Raw genomic sequence first — 22,117 nt, forward strand, 5'->3', positions numbered from 1 at the left:
GCGAAGGTAAAAACAACCAGTATTGCGGACTATGCTATCAAAGTAGGAGACATGGTGCTATAATATTTGAATTCATGATTCCTTATCCGTGACTCCATTTGATGATCTTGTTTTATATCTGTGGCATGAGGAGAGCGCTTTTTTTTATTCCAATTATAATGAAGGGATACATTTTATTAGGTAAAGAACAAAAAGTTGTGTGTTACACTTCACTTAACTAGTAAAATCTTTAACAATTGAATAAGAAATTTGGAATTCAATTTTTGCTTATACTAAAAACCAATTGGTAATGATAAATAACTATCATCAAAAGCAGATGTTATAGGTTGAAACTATCTAAAAATAAATAAATAAATATATATATATATATATATATATATATAAAAGACTTAATTAATGTGTAGTGTATATTGATTATAGATTGAGTTTTTTTTTCTAATTATAATTGGTAAACTAGAGTCCATCCCAACATGCAATTAAAGGGGTATTTATTTATGGAGAAAATTAATAAATGCCCTAAAAGTATTATTTTAGGAAATATTTTTATAAAATTTTTTATGGAAAAAAAATAAATAACTTTTTTAACAATTTTTTAAATTTCTTATTAAAGTGGTATTAAAATTTTCCTAAAATGGTCAGTTAATATATAACCTAAAAGCACTAATTAACAAGACTCTTTATTTATTAACTTTTGTTATTTTTCAATATAATAAGACTCGTTTAATTCCTCTTTAATAGGTATGCTTTGATGCTTGTTAACAAAAGTCAGAAACCAATATACAATTGTTCAAACAAATGAGACAAGAAAAGGACAACCCAATGAAACACCCTCCTCTTCAAGGCATATTTGTTAATAAATGAGATGCTCTGTTTTAAACCTATCAATATATGTAAAATAAATACTTTTAAATTAAGAATAAATATAGTGAATATTCTTAACTACTAACAAAGGTTAAGTATCACAATGTATCCTTGACGCGATGGTCACTCCACAAATACAAGTTCTTATGAGATAAGAGGAGTAAGAATCAAAATAAATCTCCAGAAAAAAGTTTCACACACATATATACTTAGAATATACTATAATAAAATTTTATCCCAGATTTTAATAAATAAATAAAAAACAAACAAAGGATGAGGGATTGCTGTGAACTGCCATAATTAATACCACTACCATGAGAGGTCTATGAAGTCAATAATTTTTCCATCCCTAGCAGGGTATCCAAAGACAAGTATCCAAAGACTTAATTCATGCCAACCACTCCAAATCTTACTCTCTACTTGCCAAATCGCTTCTCCCCTGCTACAAAATTATATATTTCTTTGAGCTTGAATCATAGGTTGCACTTGCACCTAGAATGGAGTTTTTAAATTGGACAAGTTGCCTCCTGAACATGCATGGCCTTAGCCTTACGAACAGAATTGAAGACTTTGGGTCGTCCATGAGTTGGGTTAGACTCATGGACCAATGGCATAGCTGAAAAAAGCCCTGGCAATGTAACTACTACAAAATTCTTAGGCATATGTTTGAAAGTTGGAGAAAAAATATGATAGGTGATAGAAAAGAGGGGAAAATAATAATGATTTGTAAAGGCCCATAAACTTAGTAAATATGGAGGATAAGATATTACCAAGAAAGTGAAGGAAAAGAGAAGAGGTACAATTTGTGTGAATGTTTTAGATGACATGAATGCTAATGAAAAATGTTGATTTGTTTTTCAAATTGGCTTATTAATGCCTTTTTTGTTTTTCTTTCTATAAAAATTAGAGCCTATAGTGTGGCATAGACATGCGTTTAAAAGTAGTAACGACTAAATGGGTACCAAAAACATGGTCGAGAACAAAAGTAAAACCCAAAAATTAAGAGAAAAACAAGCATATGTAAGCCTAAAATCAATCAATGCAAATTTAACAACCTTCCTAATAATCTCTTATTTAAAAATAAATAAATAAAAAATAACAATAACAACAACAACAACAACTAAATAGTGTTTGGTTTGCTGAGTTTTGTAACTCAAAGCTCAATTTCCGTCACCCAAAACTCAAAAATCACAGGTCACACCTAAAACATGGTTGTTTGGTTTAGTTACGGAATTTGAGAACAAGTTTTAAATGTTTCCAAGTTTTAAGTTTAGAGTTTCAGTAGTAGTATTGTAAATAAATACATCCTAGTGGGGCCCACGTCAATGAGTTGTCACCTCATTTCAATGTATGACCGTTGCTCTTTTTCTCTTTACTCCTCATTTACAAATTCACTCCAACCTTAATACAGCACACCCACCCATCTTCTCATTTCATAAATGTCTTCTCTTTTCCTAAACCTTATCTCCTTCCTCCTTTCCTTTTTCCTTTGAAATATTTTGTGCATCCGAAGAACACCTCCAGCCTAATTGAAGATCAGAAGCCCAGCTAAAGCCCAAGTTTCACAAAGAAATAGTTCTAAAACCCAATTGATCTTTTGGTCTGTCACTCACCTGCTTCAGTTTTGGAGATCTTAGCCTAGGTGACCACCATCTCTCTCTCTCTCTCTCTCTCTCTCTCTCTCTCTCTCTCTCTCTCTCTCTCATATGTCCATGGTTCCATCTCTATGCCTAGAGACATCGAAGATCAAACCGCTCTCTCACCTAATTAGACAATCCAACTCAAGAGGAGGGAGAGGCCGAGTATAGGAAGAGAATTGGCTTGTTTCAAAGGAAGTGAAAAAGGCTAGACAAATGAAATGAAAGTGAAGGAAGAGAGAGAATGTCACACGCAAGTAAGGTGTTACTGTTCTATCCTAGCACAGTGTGCTAGCTCCACCACTTTATACACAAATTTGAGTTTAAGAACTGAGATATGCACCCACAACATGAAACCAAACAAAAATCTGTTGGAGTGAAGAAAAAAGTAGAAATAGAGATACGAGTTATGAGAACTTACTTAGAGGTATGAGATATGAGATATAAGATATAGAAACTAAGTTATGAGTTATGCTCAAACCAAACACCCCTAGTGTCTTGTCATCTTATCTTTGTAATAAAGGGCTAATGTTAGAGAAAGAGACCCTTCACTTCTCTCTTGTTTCCTATCCTCTCCCATCTCTTCCATGGATCCCATGCAAACAGTCTGTTAAGAGATAACCTCTATCAAAGTTCAATAACCCTACATTTGGATGGAGGGAGAGTAGAGGGACCCTCCATCCAAGCATACCCCAAAAAGCAATTACTTTGACTGTTCACCCAGGCCAACAGGTTTCAAGTCCAATCAACACCCTACTTCCCCCAGTTCCTATGTCACAAGTTCAACCAATCTTCCAATACAAATACCCATAATGAGGGGAGAGGAGAGGTAAGTCGAACACACTACATTGGAATCTTTGATTGGGGGGGGGGGGGGGGGGGGGGGGTAGGTGCCATTTGGCCTACTATATGGTAACTGGTGCTAAGCATGCATTTGGATTGCAATTAAAATTATAAATTATTTCACTATTCAACTTATTTTTGCTATTATTCATAGACCCTACTACACTTTTTGATACTATTCATGAATACCATTATACTATTTCAATTAACTTTTACCTTTATCTATAGTACTTTCAGTAATAAGTTTTCAGTTTCAGCAAAATAAGCAGTATCTAAACAAACCCTAACTAAAAATTTTCCAAGAAAAACATCAATCAGAAGAAATTTGCATTAGTAATATCATTCCTTAAGAGGCGCACACATGGATATGAATCACTATCTCATGAGAACTGAACCTGTGAATTATGTATCAACATTGACAATAACAAAAATCGTAGCAAATTTAAGCACCCAAAAATACCCACAGCCGCAGTAATACACAAAGCAGAGCCTAGAAACAATTAAAAACCCCCAAAAAAGTTCCAACTTTGGTGCTGACACTATCTCATTGCAAAATGCTCAAGCCCTGGTTGGGCCATATTAAGATTTTTGCTTTCTTTTCAACTTTATAGAGATCCAGTATACAAAATATGTAGATTTTGAAACATGAAACAAGATCAAATGCTTTTAAAAAAAAATGATAACATGTAAAAGAGAGATATACACATGATAAACTTTATAACATGTTAACGAGTGCTAGCGTTGCTCTTCTTGTAAGGAATTCTGAGCTTCAAGCCAATATATTATACAATAATGGAAAAAGGTGATGATCGAATGATATTGAGTATAAGGAGAAAAACTATCTTAACATGCCACCATTCAGGTGGTAAGGTTCAAACATTATATAATACGAAGGACTTGGTTTGAACTCGTCCCACGAGCTTCACCAGCTTTCTTTGCCTAAGAAACACCACTAAACTTTTCCCATAAGAATACAAGAAAAAAAAAAGGGGGGGGGGGGGGGGGCGCAAAAACATAATGAAATAACCACATATATCCAGTCAAATTAGGGTTGTAATACAGCAGACCCATAGTGTGAGCATCACAATGGAACTAAAGAAATAAACTATTTTTAACCAAACAGCCTCATACAGCAAGGATAAGAATGAAAAAAGGAAGAACAAAGCTACCATAAAAGAAAATTTTGAAAATGTCCAAAACGCGTCCAGTCTATATGCATATATGTAGGAATAGATATCACAAATCTACATCAATAGAGTTTTACACATCTATCTGCATAATCATATGTTAAATATGTGTATGCACATATTTAAATATTAAATTCTTGCAGGACTACTTAGGAACCAGAAAGAGCTGGCCAGTCAGACAGCTTAAGTGGTAATCCAGAACAAAGTAAGAACCCTCAACGGGCCATTTCTACAATACCTTGGTTTACTCAAAAGCCCGGCATAAATTATTGAAAAACTTAGTGATAATTATGAATGTACATATTATATAAAATTTACAGAGCTGATAAGTGATAACTGCCAATGGAACCATTTAAACCAAGAAAAAGATTTTGAGCATATTTCTCCACCCATGCCATGATTGCTACCAAAACAGACATTGCAAACAGCAGAGACTACTTACCATCAGAAAATTTTAGCATCAAACTAAAGGTCCTTTAGTCATGGACCCAAGGAGCATTGCTGCATTAGCAAAGTCAACAAGGGGCAGATGGTGCCCTCTAGCCTTTGCTTGTATGTAGAAATAAGGAACTTTTCAACTGTATAAGGGACATCGGCGACCCCTAGTTTTTGCTTGTGTTTGTCCTTAGTCCAAATGTATCTGTGCAGGTATCTGTCACACCCACGCACACATGTCTTTGCATGTTATAATAGATATGCCCTTTACCAAAAAAAAATCAATTCTTTATTAACCGCAACAACATATTTAAATCAATGCCATCATCATCTTACAAACATACACATGCACAGACCTTTGTAGCACACAAACAAATTAAGATATGGAATCGATAAAAACTTATGCTTTAGCCAATCTGAAACATCAGACCAGAGGAGAATTCACTCTCATCCCGTAAATCTTTAAACTAAAAATAACTTTAGCAATCTAATCTAATTGATTTTTACTAAGGTTCTGGTGATTTCATATCTTGCAACAGAAAACTTATGGGTGTAGATGAATCATGACTAAAGCTACTACATTTGATTTTCAGTGCAACATGAACATACTAAACCCTCATGTGCCTTCAACGTCCTTAATAAAACAATGATGCATTGTGGATAGTGAGAAAAGTATGACAAAGACTAAATATCAGTTGATGGACCAATGATTTTGACATGATCCCAAAAGTTACAAATTTAATAACAAAATATTTAAGTAATGGTTCCTCTTGGTATCCCACCGAGGATGAGGAGAGTAAAAGGATTTCCAGCAACAGGACTAGTTACTATGTCTAGAGCAAGACTGGTTACAGCAACTCATCATGCACCAGAACTATCGTAAACAACTTTTTATTTCTAAGTTACACAACCTCACTCTCACCTAGGACACATTTTTTTTTATGGGTAAGAAAGTGATATTATTAATAGAAAAGAAGAAAAGATGCACAGAGTTCAAGATAGTGAACAAAGAACAACATAGAAAATGAAAAGAAATAAAGGAATAAAAAACCTATTCTAAGAGACAAAAGAAAATCACTAATAGTAAAACAATCCGAAAGACCCCAACACCGAGACCAATCGAGAGTTCGCTGGCACAAATCTAACTACTGGGCCAATGATTTCTTTATATCCTCAAAAGAATGCCGATTATGTTCAGTCAAAATAGTCCACATCAAACATCCTGATACCAAATTCCAAATATCGGAATTATATTTCCCAAGCCAATGGTGCCAACGTCGCAGAGCATAGTATAGTTTTGAAACCAAATTTGGCATGACCAAATCAATCACATACAGCAAAAGCATATGCATCCACATTGAATGAGCTAACGAACAAAAAATAAGAAGGTGATCCACAGATTTCTCATTACAACAGCACATTCAACAACGATTTGCGAAGGGGCAACCAGGAAGCATAAAAGTATCCAAAGTGAGAATTTGGCCATGAGCTGCTATCCACATAAAAAATGCCACCCTTTTAGGAACCTTTACTTTCCTAATGCCTTTCCAAGGGAAATTAGGAATAACATCTTGAATCTTATGATAAAAAGACCGAGTGTCAAACTTCCCACTTCCATTGAGGCTCCAACAAAGACTGTCACTTCCACCACCCCTAGGAACCTAAGATTGGATCAAGTGAAGAAAGGAGAAAGAAGCTACTAACTCCTAGTCATTGAATTCCCTATAAAATGTTTAAGTTCCACACTCTGTCATTTCCACCCATTGGAGGACTCAAAACATCAGAAATAAAAACTTCCTTATTGGCTGAACACAAAAATAATTGAGGATAAAGAGTTCTTAAAGAGTTATCCCCAATCCACTGCCAAAAAAGAATAGGAGAACCATCTCTCACCACAAAAGTGAAATGCTTAGAAAAGCTCTCCCACCCTTCACTAATACTTCGCCATAATCCACACCCATGAAGCCTCCTACAAACTCTAGTGCTCCACCCCCTTTTCCCCTCCCCATATTTCATGGCAATAACCCCTCATCTAGGACTTAAGGGGAGGAGCGCTCATTGGTAGAACAACTGCAAACACCTATAAGACTATAACTCTACTTTCTTATGGTTTGCTTGATTCAATTTTTAAGCAATAATTTAAACCCTTTCCTACAGACCGGATGATAAGTTCCAAATCATGAATTCTGTTTGCTGCTTTCTGTTCATAAATTTGATAGAATAATGTGGTATTTAAGTAACAGTGCAAGCAGCTACAATATTAGCTCCAACTTGTATCCTTCACTACACCCAAAAAAAAAAAGCAATTTTATAGGAAAAATAATAATATCTGCCAACAAGAGACACTAGACCTATCCTTACCATGCCTGAATATTACACTGCTTATCTAATTTTTAAAAACAAATAAACGGAAGAAGAAAGTAGAATTGTATCTCCCAGACCTATGTAGAAATCCTCAAGTGAAAGCATTCTTTTTTTTTTTTGAAAATAGTGTAAAGCATGCTACCATAAAACTATTCAGAATACAGGTGACCAAAGAACTAATCCATCTCTACTACATCATTTCCATCCCTATAGCAGAAAACCCTCAGCTGCAAGCTCTTGATCATACAAATTCCTGTCAAAATCCTGAAATATACACAAATTATAAAAGTTCCTCTGACTGTCATTCTTTAGCTGCAGTAATATAGTTCCCATCTTTGCCATTTACTAAAAAACCATATTCGATGCAAAAACCAGCTAATACACTCTAGCTCAAATGGTACTTCCTCCTCCCTCAATAATAGGATGGAGGATAACGCCATGGGTTCAAGACCCACAGGGAGCTGTTTAGCTTACCATTCACCAATCAAAAAATGTTCCAAGCAGAGACTTTTCTCAGGTCATTCAACATATCCAATATATCTTCAAAAGGCTCTTAGTAATGGTCAACCCAACAGGGGTTTCCAGTTTGTTAAGTGAATTTACACAATCTATGTGCAAAGCTAACTAACCATGGCTCCTTTATTCAATTATTGTTTGTCAATACCAATAAAGGAGGCCTCCAATGCTTGAAAAAAAAATGTAAAGTATCAAAGAAATGATGATATAAGACCAATTTTAAGTACAAAAATCACTATCATTGTGACTATCACAGCCATGTTCTACAACAAAAGCATCGGAAGTAAAAAATGATTCATGCATCACTCACGCAAAATAGCTAAATAATAAGACAATAGTGCCAAATTCATATTCCATGGAACATCCAAAATGCTCCAATTAGCTGCTACATTAAACCATACCAATAACATAATGCCATAAGAAGAAAACCATAATGAAACAACAACAATTTCCGCATCAGAATCATTACTATGTTAAACTCCTCACTATCTACCAAAAGTTTAGACACAAATAACAATTCAACTAAACTTTAAACCCCACCGAACCTTTCATTAATTTTCATAATATCACCCTACCTTCCTACTATCCAAACAAAACCACTACCCAAAGCATCAGCCATTTAGCCTCCCCCAACCTTCTAAAAGAAAAGACCAAAAATAAATAAAATAAAAGAAAAACTCACTGTAAAACAAGGCAGTCATCGCCTATGAATTATTCCCATTGCCAATCAGCCATTCTCTCAACGCCTCGAACTCTTTCTCTCCCTTTCTACTCTCTGAGCAAAAATCTTTGTTGCAAACATATTATCATCAAAATACTCCTTGTAAGGGTGATTCTTGGGCACAAGCCTTCGAAACTTGTCAAACTGTTTCTCAGCCTCATCTTTCTTACTCAGCAGAGTATACAAAATTCCCTGACACAAATAAGGCCTAAAATCTCTCGGTTCCTCTTTCGCAAGCTGCTCATAAATCCTCAATGCCTCGTTATAGAGCCCTTTCACAACATTAATCTGCGCCACCAAGAGCTTGAAATCCCTCGCGTCTGACTTCTTTCCAAGCTTATCGCACTTCTCCGTTGCCTCCTCAACCCTTTTCGCAAGTTCCTTCAACATATTCTCATCAGATAGTTCAGAAGAAACCATAACAAGGCCATGATAGGCCTCGACGCGTAATGGGTCTTTCTCTAAGATCTCCTCGAACTTACTTTTGGCCAATTCTTGCTCCCCCATGTAGCTAAAAATGTTTGCTTTCAACAATGGCCACTCGAACTCTTCTGGTTCGAGCTCGATGAGACGGTCAATGACTTGGATAGCTTCTTTCAACTTCCGAGCTTTGATTCTGACCTCCATGAGGGACTTTAGAGCTTCGACGTCTTCTGGGTCTTGGCTCAACCGGTCTTCAATGCTGCGCTCCGTTTCTTCGGTGTTAATCGACTCCTCCACCGTGGGCGGTGGCGCTGTGGCGGTGGCGGCGAAGGCGGGTTTGTGTTGGAACCGAATAAAGAATAATGCGGCGGCGGCGGCGACGGTGACGCATGTGGTTTTGAGGAGAGGGGCTAGGGTTTTGGAGAGCTGGGGTTTAGGGTTTTGGGGAAAAGCGGAGGAGGAGGAGGAGGATGAGGCTTTGATAGAGAATGATTTGAACGGTGAAGATTGAGATGATGATGATGATGATGATGGTGGGGTCCTGAAAGAGAGGGAAGAAATGGGCCTTTGGAATGATGGACGGTGGTGATTGACTGAGAGGTGAATGGGTTGGTGACGGTAGTTCAGTTTAGAGAGAGACTCCATTTTTGAGAGAGAGTAGTGGGACTTGGGAGAGTGTATAAAACCCTGATACTGTGAGGGAATTTGGGTATGAGTGGGTATGAGAAAAGTTCAAAACCCTGAGTTTGTACTTCGCTGCAATATCTGGGTTTCTTTGATTCCAACCTACCGACGACGGGTCGTTTTTTAACTTGTTGGGAAGAGGGAGAGAAATCAAATGAAAATAAATGAAAAAATAATTTTAAAATATTTATTCTCTGAGAGTTTAGTACTAAATTAGAACATTTCTTTATTTAGAGCATTCACATCAGTTCGTGAAAAAGATTTCATCTATTTTATACAAAAAAAACCTACTTTTTTTTATTTTACACCATTACTTTTACAAAACACCCACATCAGTTTATCTATTTTACAAGACTATTCAATAAAATATTCATTATTCATCAATTTTTTATTATTTTCCCTAATGGTTATATTTTTTTAATTTAAACTTATATTTTAAGTAAACTACCAACACCGGTGGCTTGGCCAATAGAGCCGCTTGTGGTGGAGGTCCGATGGCCCACCGAATTGGTGTCTTCGACCATTGTACCGCCATCACCGGTGGGCCGATTGTTGTAATAGTGTCTCCGACGACCGTCGTCGAATCGATGTCTCTGATGACCGCTGTCGAATCGATGTCTCCGACGACTGCCACCAAATAGATGTCTACGACGACCGTCGCCGAATCAATGTCTCTGACGACCGCCGCCGAATTGATGTCTCCGACGACCGCCGCCGAATCGATGTCTCCGACCACCGTATTACTAGAATCGGTGACCGAATTGATGCCGTCGAATCGATGTCTCCGATGACCGCTGTCAAATCGATGTCTCCGATGACCGCCGCCGAATCGATGTCTACGACGACCGTCGCCGAATCGATGTCTCCGACGACCGCCGCCGAATTGATGTCTCTGACGACCACCGCCGAATCGATGTCTCCGACCACCGTATTACTAGAATCGGTGACCGAATTGATGCTGTTGAATCAATGTCTCCGATCAACGGTCATTTTTTTTTTTGACCCAACGGTCATAATTTTTATTGTTATATCCATCGGTCATAATTTTGAAATTCAAACGGTAAATTCAAACCTAACTTTAAACCCAATGGTAAATTCAAACATAAATGTCATATTTTTTTAATTTTAAATCCAATGGTAAATTCAAACCTAAAGATCATATTTTTTTTTTTTAACTTTAAACCCAATGATATATTCAAACCTAAAGGTCATTTTTTTTTTTTTTTAACTTTAAACCAAATGATATATTCAAACCTAAAGGTCATATTTTTTTTAACTTTAAACCAAATTGTAAATTCAAAGCTAAAGGTCATATTTTTTAACTTTAAACCCAATGGTAAATTCAAACCTAAAAGTCATATTTTTTAACTTTAAACCCAATGATAAATTCAAATCTAAAGATCATATTTTATTTTTTTAACTTTAAACCCAATGATATATTCAAACCTAAAGGTCATTTTTTTTTTTAACTTTAAACCAAATGATATATTCAAACCTAAAGGTCATATTTTTTTTAACTTTAAAACCCAATTGTAAATTCAAACCTAAATGTCATATTTTTTAACTTTAAACCCAATGGTAAATTCAAACCTAAAGGTCAAATTTTTGAAATTCAAACTCAAGTCACATTCTTGCTCTATAAATTCATTTTCTCTTTAATTTCCACCCACTTCTACAAAATTATCTATTCCATTCGGTTTTTGTTCTCTCTTAATGGATTTCCATTATGACATTGATTTTATTTTTCCAAATGATGAGCCTCCATTTGACTCATCTTCTGATGATGATGAGACGGAACTTACTCTAGCCATTGCCATAGAAGAATTAAAGAATGAAGGAGCATCAACATCACGTCGTCGTTCGGTTCAACCTCGCAGGTTTATCTGGCGTAATCCTTTGCAAGGTCATGATAGGCTTTTCCATGATTATTTTGCTGAAACACCAGTGTATCCTCCTAATGTATTTCGAAGGAGGTTTCGAATGAGTTGTTCTCTTTTTCTACGTATCCATTCAAGAGTTGAAGCTACTGAACCATACTTTGTTCAAAAAAGAAATGCGGCTAACACACTCGGGTTGTCTTCCCTTCAAAAGATGACCGCTGCAATCAGAATGCTTGCTTATGGAGTGTCGGCTGATTTCATGGATGAATACATAAGGATTGGAGAAACCACTGCAATAAAAAGCTTAAAAAAATTTGTTAAAGCGGTAGTTTCAATCTTTTCTGAAGAGTACTTGAGGTCACCAAACAACAATGACATTGCAAAGTTGTAAGGAGTTGGCCAACATCATGGATTTCCAAGAATGCTAGGGAGCATCAACTGCATGCATTGGAAATGGAAGAATTGTCCAAGTAAGTGGAAAGGTCAATATATTGGTCATACACGTGATCCAACGATAATTTTGGAAATCGTGGCGTCGTATGACCTTTGGATATGGCATGCATTTTTTGGGTTACCGGGGTCTCACAATGATATCAATGTCCTAGAGCGGTCTTCTGTATTTTCTGAGCTTGCTGAAGGGCGTGCTCCTGCGGTTAATTACTCGATAAATGGTAATAACTATTCGATGGGGTACTATCTTGCAGATGGTATATATCCATCATGGGCAACATTTGTCAAAACAATTCCAGCACCATAAGACCGTAAAAGACAACATTTTGCTTCCGCACAAGAGGCGGTCAGGAAGGATGTCGAATGTGCATTTGGAGTACTTCAAGCGTGATTTGCAATTGTGCGTGGGCCTGCACGTTTTTTCCATCTTGAAATGCTTAAGGACATTATGATGGCATGTATAATATTGCATAATATGATCGTTGAAGATGAACGACATACTTACCTTGGAGCAAATGACTTTGATTATGATCAAATCAACGATAATGGACCCTAACCGGTGTCACATAATCCCACTTGTAATCTTATGCAGTTCATTGAACGTCATAATTCTATTAGAGATAGAGGAATTCATTCTCAACTTCAAGTAGATCTCGTTGAGCATCTATGGCAACTACAAGGCCAGTCGTAGGAATTTGTAATTCTAAATTTCTAAGCATTACTACTTTTATTTAATGCGAACCTTTGTTGGAATTTGAAATTTTCTAAGTTTAATATTACTAAGTTTCCAAAAAATTGAGACAACAAAAAGCCCTATATAAGTTGACAAACCCTTAGGTAAGTTTGTCAACTCAAGTTTAGTTGTAAACTTACACTAGATACTATCCTGCTCATTGGTCATTTTTAACACTGCAGAAAAATAACACTATGCAGAAAAATAATTATGCAGAAAAATCACATTATGCAGAAAAATAACATTGCAGAACAATAACACTATGCAGAAAAATAACACTATGCAGAAAAATCACATTATGCAGAAAAATAACAGTATGCAGAACAATGATACTATGCAGAAAAATAATTATGCAGAAAAATCACATTATGCAGAAAAATCACAGTATGCAGAAAAATGACACTATGCAGAAAAATAATTATGCAGAAAAATCACATTATGCAGAAAAATGATAGAATGCAGAAAAATAACACAGCAGAACAATAACACTATGCAGAAAAATCACATTATGCAGAAAAATCACAGTATGCAGAAAAATAACACTATGCAGAAAAATAATTATGCAGAAAAATCACATTATGCAGAAAATCACATTATGCAGAAAAATCACAGTATGCAGAAAAATGACACTATGCAGAAAATAACACTATGCAGAAAAATAATTATGTAGAAAAATCACATTATGCAGAAAAATGACACTATGCAGAAAAATAACACTATGCAGAAAAATAATTATGCAGAAAAATCACATTATGCAGAAAATCATATTATGCAAAAAAATGACACTATGCAGAAAAATAACACTATGCAGAAAAATCACATTATGCAGAAAAATCACATTATGCAGAAAAATGATAGTATGCAGAAAAATAACACAGCAGAACAATAACACTATGCAGAAAAATGACACTATGCAGAAAAATCACATTATGCAGAAAAATCATAGTATGCAGAAAAATAACACTATGCAGAAAAATAATTATGCAGAAAAATCACATTATGTAGAAAAATCACAGTATGCAGAAAAATGACACTATGCAAAAAAATAACACTATGCAGAAAAATAATTATGCAGAAAAATCACATTATGCAGAAAAATGATAGTATGCAGAAAAATAACACAGCAGAACCAATAAGTATATACACAGCAGAAAAATAACACAATGCAAGTACACCTGTTGAGAAAGTGCAGAAAAATAGCATATACAACTAATAAAATCAGCAACCAATAAAATAGCATATTTACATTCAAATAACATTTACAACCAATAAAATCAGCAAGTACAATAAGCACAATACAAAATTTACAACATTGCATCTATTTCCTTGCACAAGTAAAGACTACAAAAAATTATGTGCTAGTATCTTTGCAATATACAAAAAATTGGTTGTCAATAATAATATTCCATTATGATACATTTTTAGACCTTAATCTCTCCAAGATTTCCAAACGACGTAGACGAATGTATTCTTTTTGCTCAGGATCCATAGTTCTTGTATCTTTCATCATAAGTTCATCTTCCATTTTCCTCTTTTTTACTTCATTCTTCTCTTCCTTGATACGAATCAACTCTCTTCGTTCTTCGGATGCAATGCGCATTGCCTCTCTTCGTTCTTCTAATGCAATGCGCATACTTTCCTTTTTCTCCTCATGCATTCTTCTCTTTTCTTCCTTGATTTCGTCCAATTGGGAGGAAAGTGTTGGGATCACGTCATCATAATTCTTTCTTTTCTTTAATTTCTCCTTTTCAGCTTTCTTGCCTATAGGTCTCTCCAAGGTTTCGCTGGAGTTCATCTCTTTATTATCTTCATCTACATTTATTGAGCTTGCAAAGGATTGTGTGGCTGGTTGTGTGGCTGGTTGTGTGGCTGGTCGTGTGGCTGGTTGTCTTGTGCGGGCCTTCAAACTATCTCTTAGAACCAACCACTTAGCTTCGTTCCTCAAAATTCTCCAACAATGCTCCAATTGAAATGCATTTTTGCAATTAACTTGATATATAGTTTTTGCATCTTCAATCTACAAAAGTAAAAAATTAAAAAAACATAAGAATCATAAAACTAAAAGTGTTTTGATGTACAATACATATTAAATGTTGAGTTTAAATACTTTGTCATGCTCAGTTTTACCGCTTTCATTCCGGTTCTCAATTTGAGCCAAGCATCCACAGAACTTGTTGGTCTCCCTTTGAATTGTTGACCACCGACTATTTAAAGAATCCTTAGTGCGGTTAAATTTCTTGTCATTGTGGAAGGTAGACCAAATTCTCTCCCAAAATGTCGTCTAAGCTAACATTAAGCCACGCCGACACTAGCTTAATGTCTTCATCTATGGTGAAGTTGATTCTCCGTTGACCTCTCTTAGTAGTTGATTTTTTTGCAATAGGGGGTATAGATTGTCCCATTTCAACTTCGGGTGGAGATTGATGGACATTGACGTCTGAATGCGGAGTGGACATCAAATTACTACTGTCAAAAGACTCAAAACCTTGTTCATTGTCTTGTAAAATGTCAAGGAAGAAGGGATTTTGATTTTGTGAGTCCATCACCTAACAAACACCAAAGTAATTTAGAAGCAGCACTAATAAGCAACAAAATTGAAAACAAAAAAGAAAAGGCATTGAGAGCATGGAATTCAACCACAACCAAGCAATCACAACCAAGCATAGATGAAGCACCCTTATGGTCTAATTCATAACCAAGCACCCTTATGGTCTAATTCATTGACCAATTCATGTACAAACACAAGAAAATCAAACCTCAAAGCAACAGAATTGAGAGCATGGAATTCAACCATAGAAATAATAAGTATTCAACCTCAAACCTCAAACCTCAAACACAAGATAAAACCCACATGGAATTCTAACTTGCTAGGCATCATTTTTTTTTTTTTTTAATAAGTACTTGGGCAGCCGCCATATTGCAAATAAATTTTAGCAAAATCCATGTGTAAGAATGAAATTTAATATAATACAATAAAGAACGCATGGTACTAAAATGTTTATATCAAATGCTAAATTCACAGACAAAAATGCTAAATTCCTTCCTATATTGAAATGTACATATTACATCTTTTCTTTATGAATATTTTTCTTTTTATTCCAAACTTTCTTCTCTTCCAAACTTAAATTCCTTTTATTTTCCATACAAGCAACCAATTAGAGAAACAACTATTTACTATAAAATTAAAAAATTAAAAAATACTTCCAGTGATCTATTTTTGGTTAAATCAATTGAAGATTGGACACTGTAGGGAGCTCGTAATCACCATCTCCGTGTTGGTGGGTGCTTCTAGCTGCAGCTACTTAGTGCTAATACTGATTCCATTACAACCCCTTCCATTACAACCCCTTTTAACCAAACAACACTATATACCCTCACAAAAATAGTAAATACCCCCCACTTCTCCAAAATCTAAAGAACACCCAACTCTCTATTTCATATTAGCATAGAAGTCTGAGCCTAAAAGCTGCAACTTCTGTGAACAAACAGTACCAACACCAACATTAAGGTTATGTACACATTGTTGAAAACAAATCACAGTTTTTTAGCAAAATAAAACTCATAAGAGTAAGAAGTAGATGCATGTGCATGTGTTACTTGGGCTTGAAATTGAACATAATCATCAGATCAAAAAAAAAGCTTCAAACTTGAAACAAAAGTTTGAGAGAGTAAGAGAGATCGTTACCTTTTGGGAGGTTGAAAAGTTGACTAATTGTTGGTGGGAGCTTTTGTGAAGTGGAGAGATAGAAATATAGAAGAAGAAGAAGAGAAGACAAAGTTTGAGAAATGAAGAGAAAGAGAAAGGGGCAGCTCTGTCTATCTAAGTTGCTGTCTTTCTCTGTGCTTTAGCTTAGCCTTGCTAAGCCATTTTGCTTATGCCATCTAGGAATTTCATTTGTCTGAATTTCATTTTTCCGTGCCTTAGGCCTAGGTTTTGAACCAGTAATCCACAGAGAACATTGATCCTTATAAATGGAGAACAGTAATAAACAGAAAAAATCACCAAGGGAATAAATAATGTGTCTCCAATATTTGTAAATTGAAATTAATATCATATAGCTTAACACAGCAGACATCTCTAGACTACCTTATGTACTAAATTCCTTATGATCTGCAGTTCTAGGAATTTTGAGAGAGACAAATGTTTACTGGCATGGAAGTAGTTGTTACTAAGACTTTTGCAGTTGAGGTTGAGGTTGACCCTTTTGAAAGAGCTTTCAAATTCAGTTACCTAACTTAAAGATTTGATTATTTCAAACTTTAGGGGTTGAGAATTTCATTCAATCTATCACCATAACCACCCCACAAAGGGGGTCCCAAAATTAATAAATCAGTTAACAATCACTGTTTAGTATTCACTTGTCTTTTTTTGAAAGTCTCTCAAGTCATCAGAGTGTTCATTCAAGAAGAACAACCAGAGACTTTTTGTTGCATATCTCAATTAAAGTTCCACTACCACCTAAACCAACGAGAACTGGCATGTCTTGGAATTATCTCTATTTATGACTATAAGCATGTGATATATACATAATCTGAAAACGTAGTAAAAGAAAAACTACTAAAGAACTTGGACAAAGAAGCCCTCATCTCTTTCTATTCTCAAACCAGCCAAAGGCTACAATACAGGGCAAGCTACCCCAAACAACAACTTGACAAAACCAGCTAAACTACACAGCCAAGTCCAATTATACATACACACTGACCAGGCACAAAATCTCAGCAGCTAACTAACCAAATACAAGGTAATCACGGCAATAAAGCTAACAACCAAATATCCACATAGTAAATCAGCTAGAACTCTGTAACTATGAACATCAAACAGAGCAAAGTTCATAAATTAAAACATAGATTGAAACGTTTTTGACCTATCAAGAACAAAGTTCATAAATTAAAACTCGTTTATGTAGAACTATCCCATGGAGGTACTAAAACAGCACACCAACTCTCAAAAATAACTTCGGGTGTGCTCCGAAGAATCCATAGAAAAAAACCCCAAACCAGAAAAAATTTGAAACAAGAAACCCCCAAAAAAATTAGTTTAGAGAAACTCCCAAGAATCTTGATTGAAACCAAAAAACTCTAAAATCTCAATGAGAAAAACCCATACCTTTTTTAGAGAAATCAGCCCCAACGTCTGTCAATAGAGAAGATTCCGTCAACCCAATGATCCACCCTCCTCACCGGAACTGTAAAACTCCTCAACCGATCACATTTTATTTCCCATGGTGATGAGAATGAGCAAAAGAATTCGGTGATGAGAATGAGCAAAAGAATATGAGAGGAAGAACTCAAGAGGGAGAGGGAAGCTGAGAGTGAGAGAGGCGTTGGTGTGCTCAGTGAGATGAGAGAGAAAAAAAGAGCAAAAATGAGTTTCTGTACATATAATACTGTACATAAAATATTATTTTAAGTTATAAACGAGCTACAGTGCCCGTGTAAATTTACACGGGTACTGTAGCTCGTCCAAAATTATACACGAGTTTAGCTGATTTTACAAAGACTGATGCAGTGCATTTTTTGCTTCAAAATGTGTAAAAATGGTCCAAATGTGTATTTTACACATTGCTGATGTGAATGCTCTTAGAGTTTAAAATTTAAAATGAGAGTGAATGAAATAGGTAATAAGGGACACTCATTTTACTCAATTTTCTTAAAATTTTAAATTTTCATTTTTCCAAATCTAAGAAGAATTGGAGGAAATAGAATTAGATTTAATGAATTTTTTACTAAAACTCCAAAAAAAAAAAAAAAACCCTTATATATACAATCTTTTGTTTTAAAATAAGGGTCAAAGAGCACTAGCATCAACCATTGTGCTATGCCAAATGCTAAGAGCATTCTCGTCAGCTCTCTCATAAAAAATGTTATTTTGACACACAAAAAACCTACTTTATCATTTTAGCACATCATTTTACAACATACCATTTATCAGATGTTCTATACTTCATTCTATACATTAAAATAATATTTACTACACATTAAAATAATATATTAATTACTCCCTGTCATCCTCATCCTCATCGTCAACAACAACAACAACAACAATGGCATAACCACCATTGCCGCAACAATGGCCACTAACAACCACTGCCGCAACAACACCGACAGCTACCACCGGCACAAACCCACATCCACCAACGCCACCTCAAAAAAAAAAAAAAAAAAAAAAAAAAACACAACCAGAGAGATCGACACAAACCCACATCCACCAAACCAAACAAACCCACATTCTAAACCCACCACCGGCACAAACCCACAAACCCGAGATCAGCGTGGCGAGATCGACGATTGCGAAATCGGCGTGGCGAGAGGGCAATGAGAATGCCATATAGAGACGTAGAACGATGGTGTCTTCAAATTAGCGGCGATGGAGTCTTCAAACGAGAAGCAATGGCGGCGGCTTGATCGGTGAGGTCGGTGGCTTGATCGGTGAGGCCGTCGTACCATTGATTTGAGGGTGAGGGAGGGTGATCTGAAGAAGAAAGAGAGAGAGAACATGGGTTGGAGAGAGAAATTAGTGACAAGAGAGAGAAAACGTTGAATTAAATATTGAGAGGAGAGAGAAAAAGTTGAATAAAAAATTAGTATTCTGAAATGGCATTTGTGTCCGTACCGTCTCATATTTGAGACGGTACTGTAGCATGTTCTAAAATTATAGAACATTTAGAACACCTCATGAAACTTGAATAGTTTTGGCATTTGGCACACATAATGAGAATGCTCTAATATAAGTTATAACACAAAAAATGTTCTATTTTACCATCAGTTGTACTTTTGCTAATTTAATATAGCATTTGACAACACACTATTATCAAATGTTCTATTTTAACATAATAACATATTAAAATAATATAAACAATTATAGTGATGAAAGGCCCAAGAGTGTATATTGTGCCATGGGCCTTGTCCGAGGACAAGTAGACGTTAGCGAAGAAGTACAAATTAGTGAATTATGGAAGGATTTTGGTCATAAGGGTTTGGGAAGGTAGTCCAAGGAGAAATGCCTCCTAGGCTTAACAAAGTAGAGGTCAGAAAGGTTGATCTGTCATCGAGAGCAATACTTCGGACGATTCTACTGGTAAAGACAAACATTAAGAGGGAATAAGACAAAGGGAAGCTGAGAAATATCTAAGAGAAAGTTGCTACCACCGCATTAAATACTCTGCAACTAACTCCCTGGCCACATTAATGTGGAGGTGATACTTGAATAGTAATATTCAGTCTTATAGCTACTCCCAAAGACTTCAAGAAGGTGGTGATGGGATAAGGATCAAAGCTAGCAGCTTGATCTACACGTGGAAAACTGAGATAAAGCAAAATAGGGTAATATAAAGAATTAGACCCCATTACAAGGAGAATCATCTGAGAATCTGTAGAAAGAACATTGTAGCAATAAGAACTGTAATTGTAATCAAGTCTGAGAGAAATATATACAAGAGCTACTTTCCTCGGAGTTTGCCAAGGAAGATTTTCTATGCACAAAATTATTTATCTTTGTTTTCTTGTCATCTTTAACCCATTATGATTGTTATCCAACTCATTGAAGTCTAGTTTCAAGCCCACTCTCTACAAATTCATTGTGTTGGGCTCTTTGGTTCTTAATCCTTTTACCTACTTGGGCTTAGAAGCCAAAACCTACCCTTACAACAATTAATAAAAAATTATATAATTTCTCTAAACCCAAAACCTGACTCTCTTTTCTCTAATCTAAACCTAGAACTCATTCACAACCACCTCCATGACAACAACCAAAATCCACTGTGACCGCCAACCACTGTGTTTTATGCATACACACAGAGAAAAAATTAATAATAATAATAAATAAATAAATAAATAACCAGACCACAAGCAGCAAACAAAATCCCAACAAATCACAAGCTACAACGCAACCTGCCACCCGCCACTAGATTGAAACCCTCTAAATCCACAAATTCACTCCTGCCAATCACCACTCAAAATCAACCCAACCACCATTAGCCAAATCCACCAAAAAAATATAAAACAAATAGAAAAAGAGAAAGTTAAAAAGGAAAGTAGAGAAGAGAAAGAAATAGATAAAGCTTTGGCCATGGAGGAGTAGAGGAGTTCAAAGAGAGGCCGATTTCAAGAAGTCAGTGTGATAGTGTTGGCTAATGGTGGTGAGTGGTGGCTGTGACAGTTCTAACCATGGAGGCTAAAGCATTGCACATGGTGGGAGAGAGAGAGAGAGAGAGAGAGAGAGAGAGAGAGAGAGAGACAACAACATGTTGTAAAAAAAAATTGGTTTTGGCACATTTGATGAGCTATGGTTTTTGCCTAATTGGTTTTGGCACATTTGATGAGCTATGGTTTTTGCCTTTTTGGTGTTTGGTGTGCAAAATGTTAGCATTTAACATAGCCAATGCTATTAATGTAGTAACATTATCATAAAATGAGTTCATTCATTTTCCTCTATGTTATCCTCAAACAATGTTACTTACTTTCTATTAATTTATTTTAAAACATTCAAACATGACTACTGTGGGGCCAGAGAGTTGGTAACCCCAGCCCATTTCATGTTAAGGCACAAGGCCTGCGCCGAGGAGATACAGGGCCGAGTACGCATCATGAGAGTCATGGGCGGCCTTAGGAAATGGCCGAGGACGAGCTCCTGCTCGGCATGCTATAAATGCCCCTAAAAGGAAAAGTGATCACAGTGCGGGAACAGCACAAGTAAAAGGCTGCCAGAACTGCAATAAAGCATTCTGCACCTGACAGAGCCATGCTCTTCAACTTTTACAACCACTCTCAACCACTTTGGGTATGGGCTGATGGGACAAGTATCAGTTTTGGAAAAGTCGATCCTACACGTGGACGAAGGATAAGGAATACAGGCTAATATAAAAGGAGGAACAAACAATCCGGGAGAAGGGACTGGGAAAAAAGGCCAAGAACCAGAGCCTCCCAATCCGCCTCCAAGAGAAAGACTCCTCGAGCGAACACGATTTGATTCTATATGAACACCACGACAAACCACCGTCTGGTGACCAAGGCCTAGCCTTTCAAACCCATGCTCTACAAATGATATTGTTTGGGCCTTTATTACGTGCGAACCCAACATTATTATGGGTCGTTACAAATTGTGTCCTTACAACTACTTAGTTCCATTCCATTATTTTCATTCCTTTATAATCATTCCATTCCATTATTTCATAAACTCCCAAACAAATCCTTAAAATTTGTAAGTATTTTGATTTTTTGCATTTTCACCTTTTTGTTCTTTTTCTTTTTTGGAAAAATTAAAAAAATATGTAACTTGTAACTTATAAACTATGGAGGGTTGGAATGTGACCATCTTGTGGACTTAGGGCCAAAGAAAGAAGACCAAAGAGACACTCCTGAAATAAGAACTCGGCCTAGAACCC

The 22,117-nt window shown here is 36.0% G+C and overlaps 4 protein-coding genes across 4 annotated transcripts; 2 read left to right on the forward strand and 2 right to left on the reverse strand.

Moving 5' to 3' along the window:
* Nucleotides 1-8,229: 8,229 nt before the first annotated feature.
* On the reverse strand, nucleotides 8,230-20,958 carry LOC115953691 (protein SLOW GREEN 1, chloroplastic-like). The gene is made up of 2 exons (XM_031071448.1): nucleotides 20,929-20,958; nucleotides 8,230-9,644 (listed from the first exon to the last, which is right to left on the reverse strand). The coding sequence occupies exon 2, from the start codon at nucleotides 9,630-9,632 to the stop codon at nucleotides 8,583-8,585; it is 1,050 nt and encodes a 349-aa protein (XP_030927308.1). The 5' UTR covers nucleotides 9,633-9,644; nucleotides 20,929-20,958; the 3' UTR covers nucleotides 8,230-8,582.
* LOC115952127 lies at nucleotides 11,385-11,942 on the forward strand. Its single transcript, XM_031069205.1, has one exon. The coding sequence runs from the start codon at nucleotides 11,385-11,387 to the stop codon at nucleotides 11,940-11,942; it is 558 nt and encodes a 185-aa protein (XP_030925065.1).
* On the forward strand, nucleotides 11,973-12,308 carry LOC115952128. The gene has a single exon (XM_031069206.1). It carries the CDS (start codon nucleotides 11,973-11,975, stop codon nucleotides 12,306-12,308), a length of 336 nt encoding a protein of 111 aa, XP_030925066.1.
* Nucleotides 14,143-19,062, reverse strand: LOC115952129 (glutathione S-transferase T2-like). The gene is made up of 4 exons (XM_031069207.1): nucleotides 18,962-19,062; nucleotides 17,467-17,539; nucleotides 15,026-15,280; nucleotides 14,143-14,751 (listed from the first exon to the last, which is right to left on the reverse strand). Exons 1-4 carry the CDS (start codon nucleotides 19,060-19,062, stop codon nucleotides 14,143-14,145), a joined length of 1,038 nt encoding a protein of 345 aa, XP_030925067.1.
* Nucleotides 20,959-22,117: the final 1,159 nt, after the last annotated feature.

This window comes from Quercus lobata, chromosome 7, assembly GCF_001633185.2.
Source record: "Quercus lobata isolate SW786 chromosome 7, ValleyOak3.0 Primary Assembly, whole genome shotgun sequence".
Lineage (NCBI taxonomy): Eukaryota > Viridiplantae > Streptophyta > Magnoliopsida > Fagales > Fagaceae > Quercus > Quercus lobata.

Excerpts from the sequence above, each read along its gene's own strand:
- LOC115953691 (XM_031071448.1), bottom strand. The coding sequence starts at position 9,632 with ATGGAGTCTCTCTCTAAACTGAACTACCGTCACCAACCCATTCACCTC.
- LOC115952127 (XM_031069205.1), top strand. The coding sequence starts at position 11,385 with ATGGATTTCCATTATGACATTGATTTTATTTTTCCAAATGATGAGCCT.
- LOC115952128 (XM_031069206.1), top strand. The coding sequence starts at position 11,973 with ATGCTAGGGAGCATCAACTGCATGCATTGGAAATGGAAGAATTGTCCA.
- LOC115952129 (XM_031069207.1), bottom strand. The coding sequence starts at position 19,062 with ATGGCATTCTCATTGCCCTCTCGCCACGCCGATTTCGCAATCGTCGAT. Across the intron at positions 17,540-18,961 it reads GCCGGTGGTGGGTTTAGAAT|TTACAGAGTTCTAGCTGATT; the intron begins GTGGGTTTGTTT and ends TGATGTTCATAG. Across the intron at positions 14,752-15,025 it reads TAGTGTCGGCGTGGCTTAAT|ATTGAAGATGCAAAAACTAT; the intron begins GTTAGCTTAGAC and ends TTACTTTTGTAG.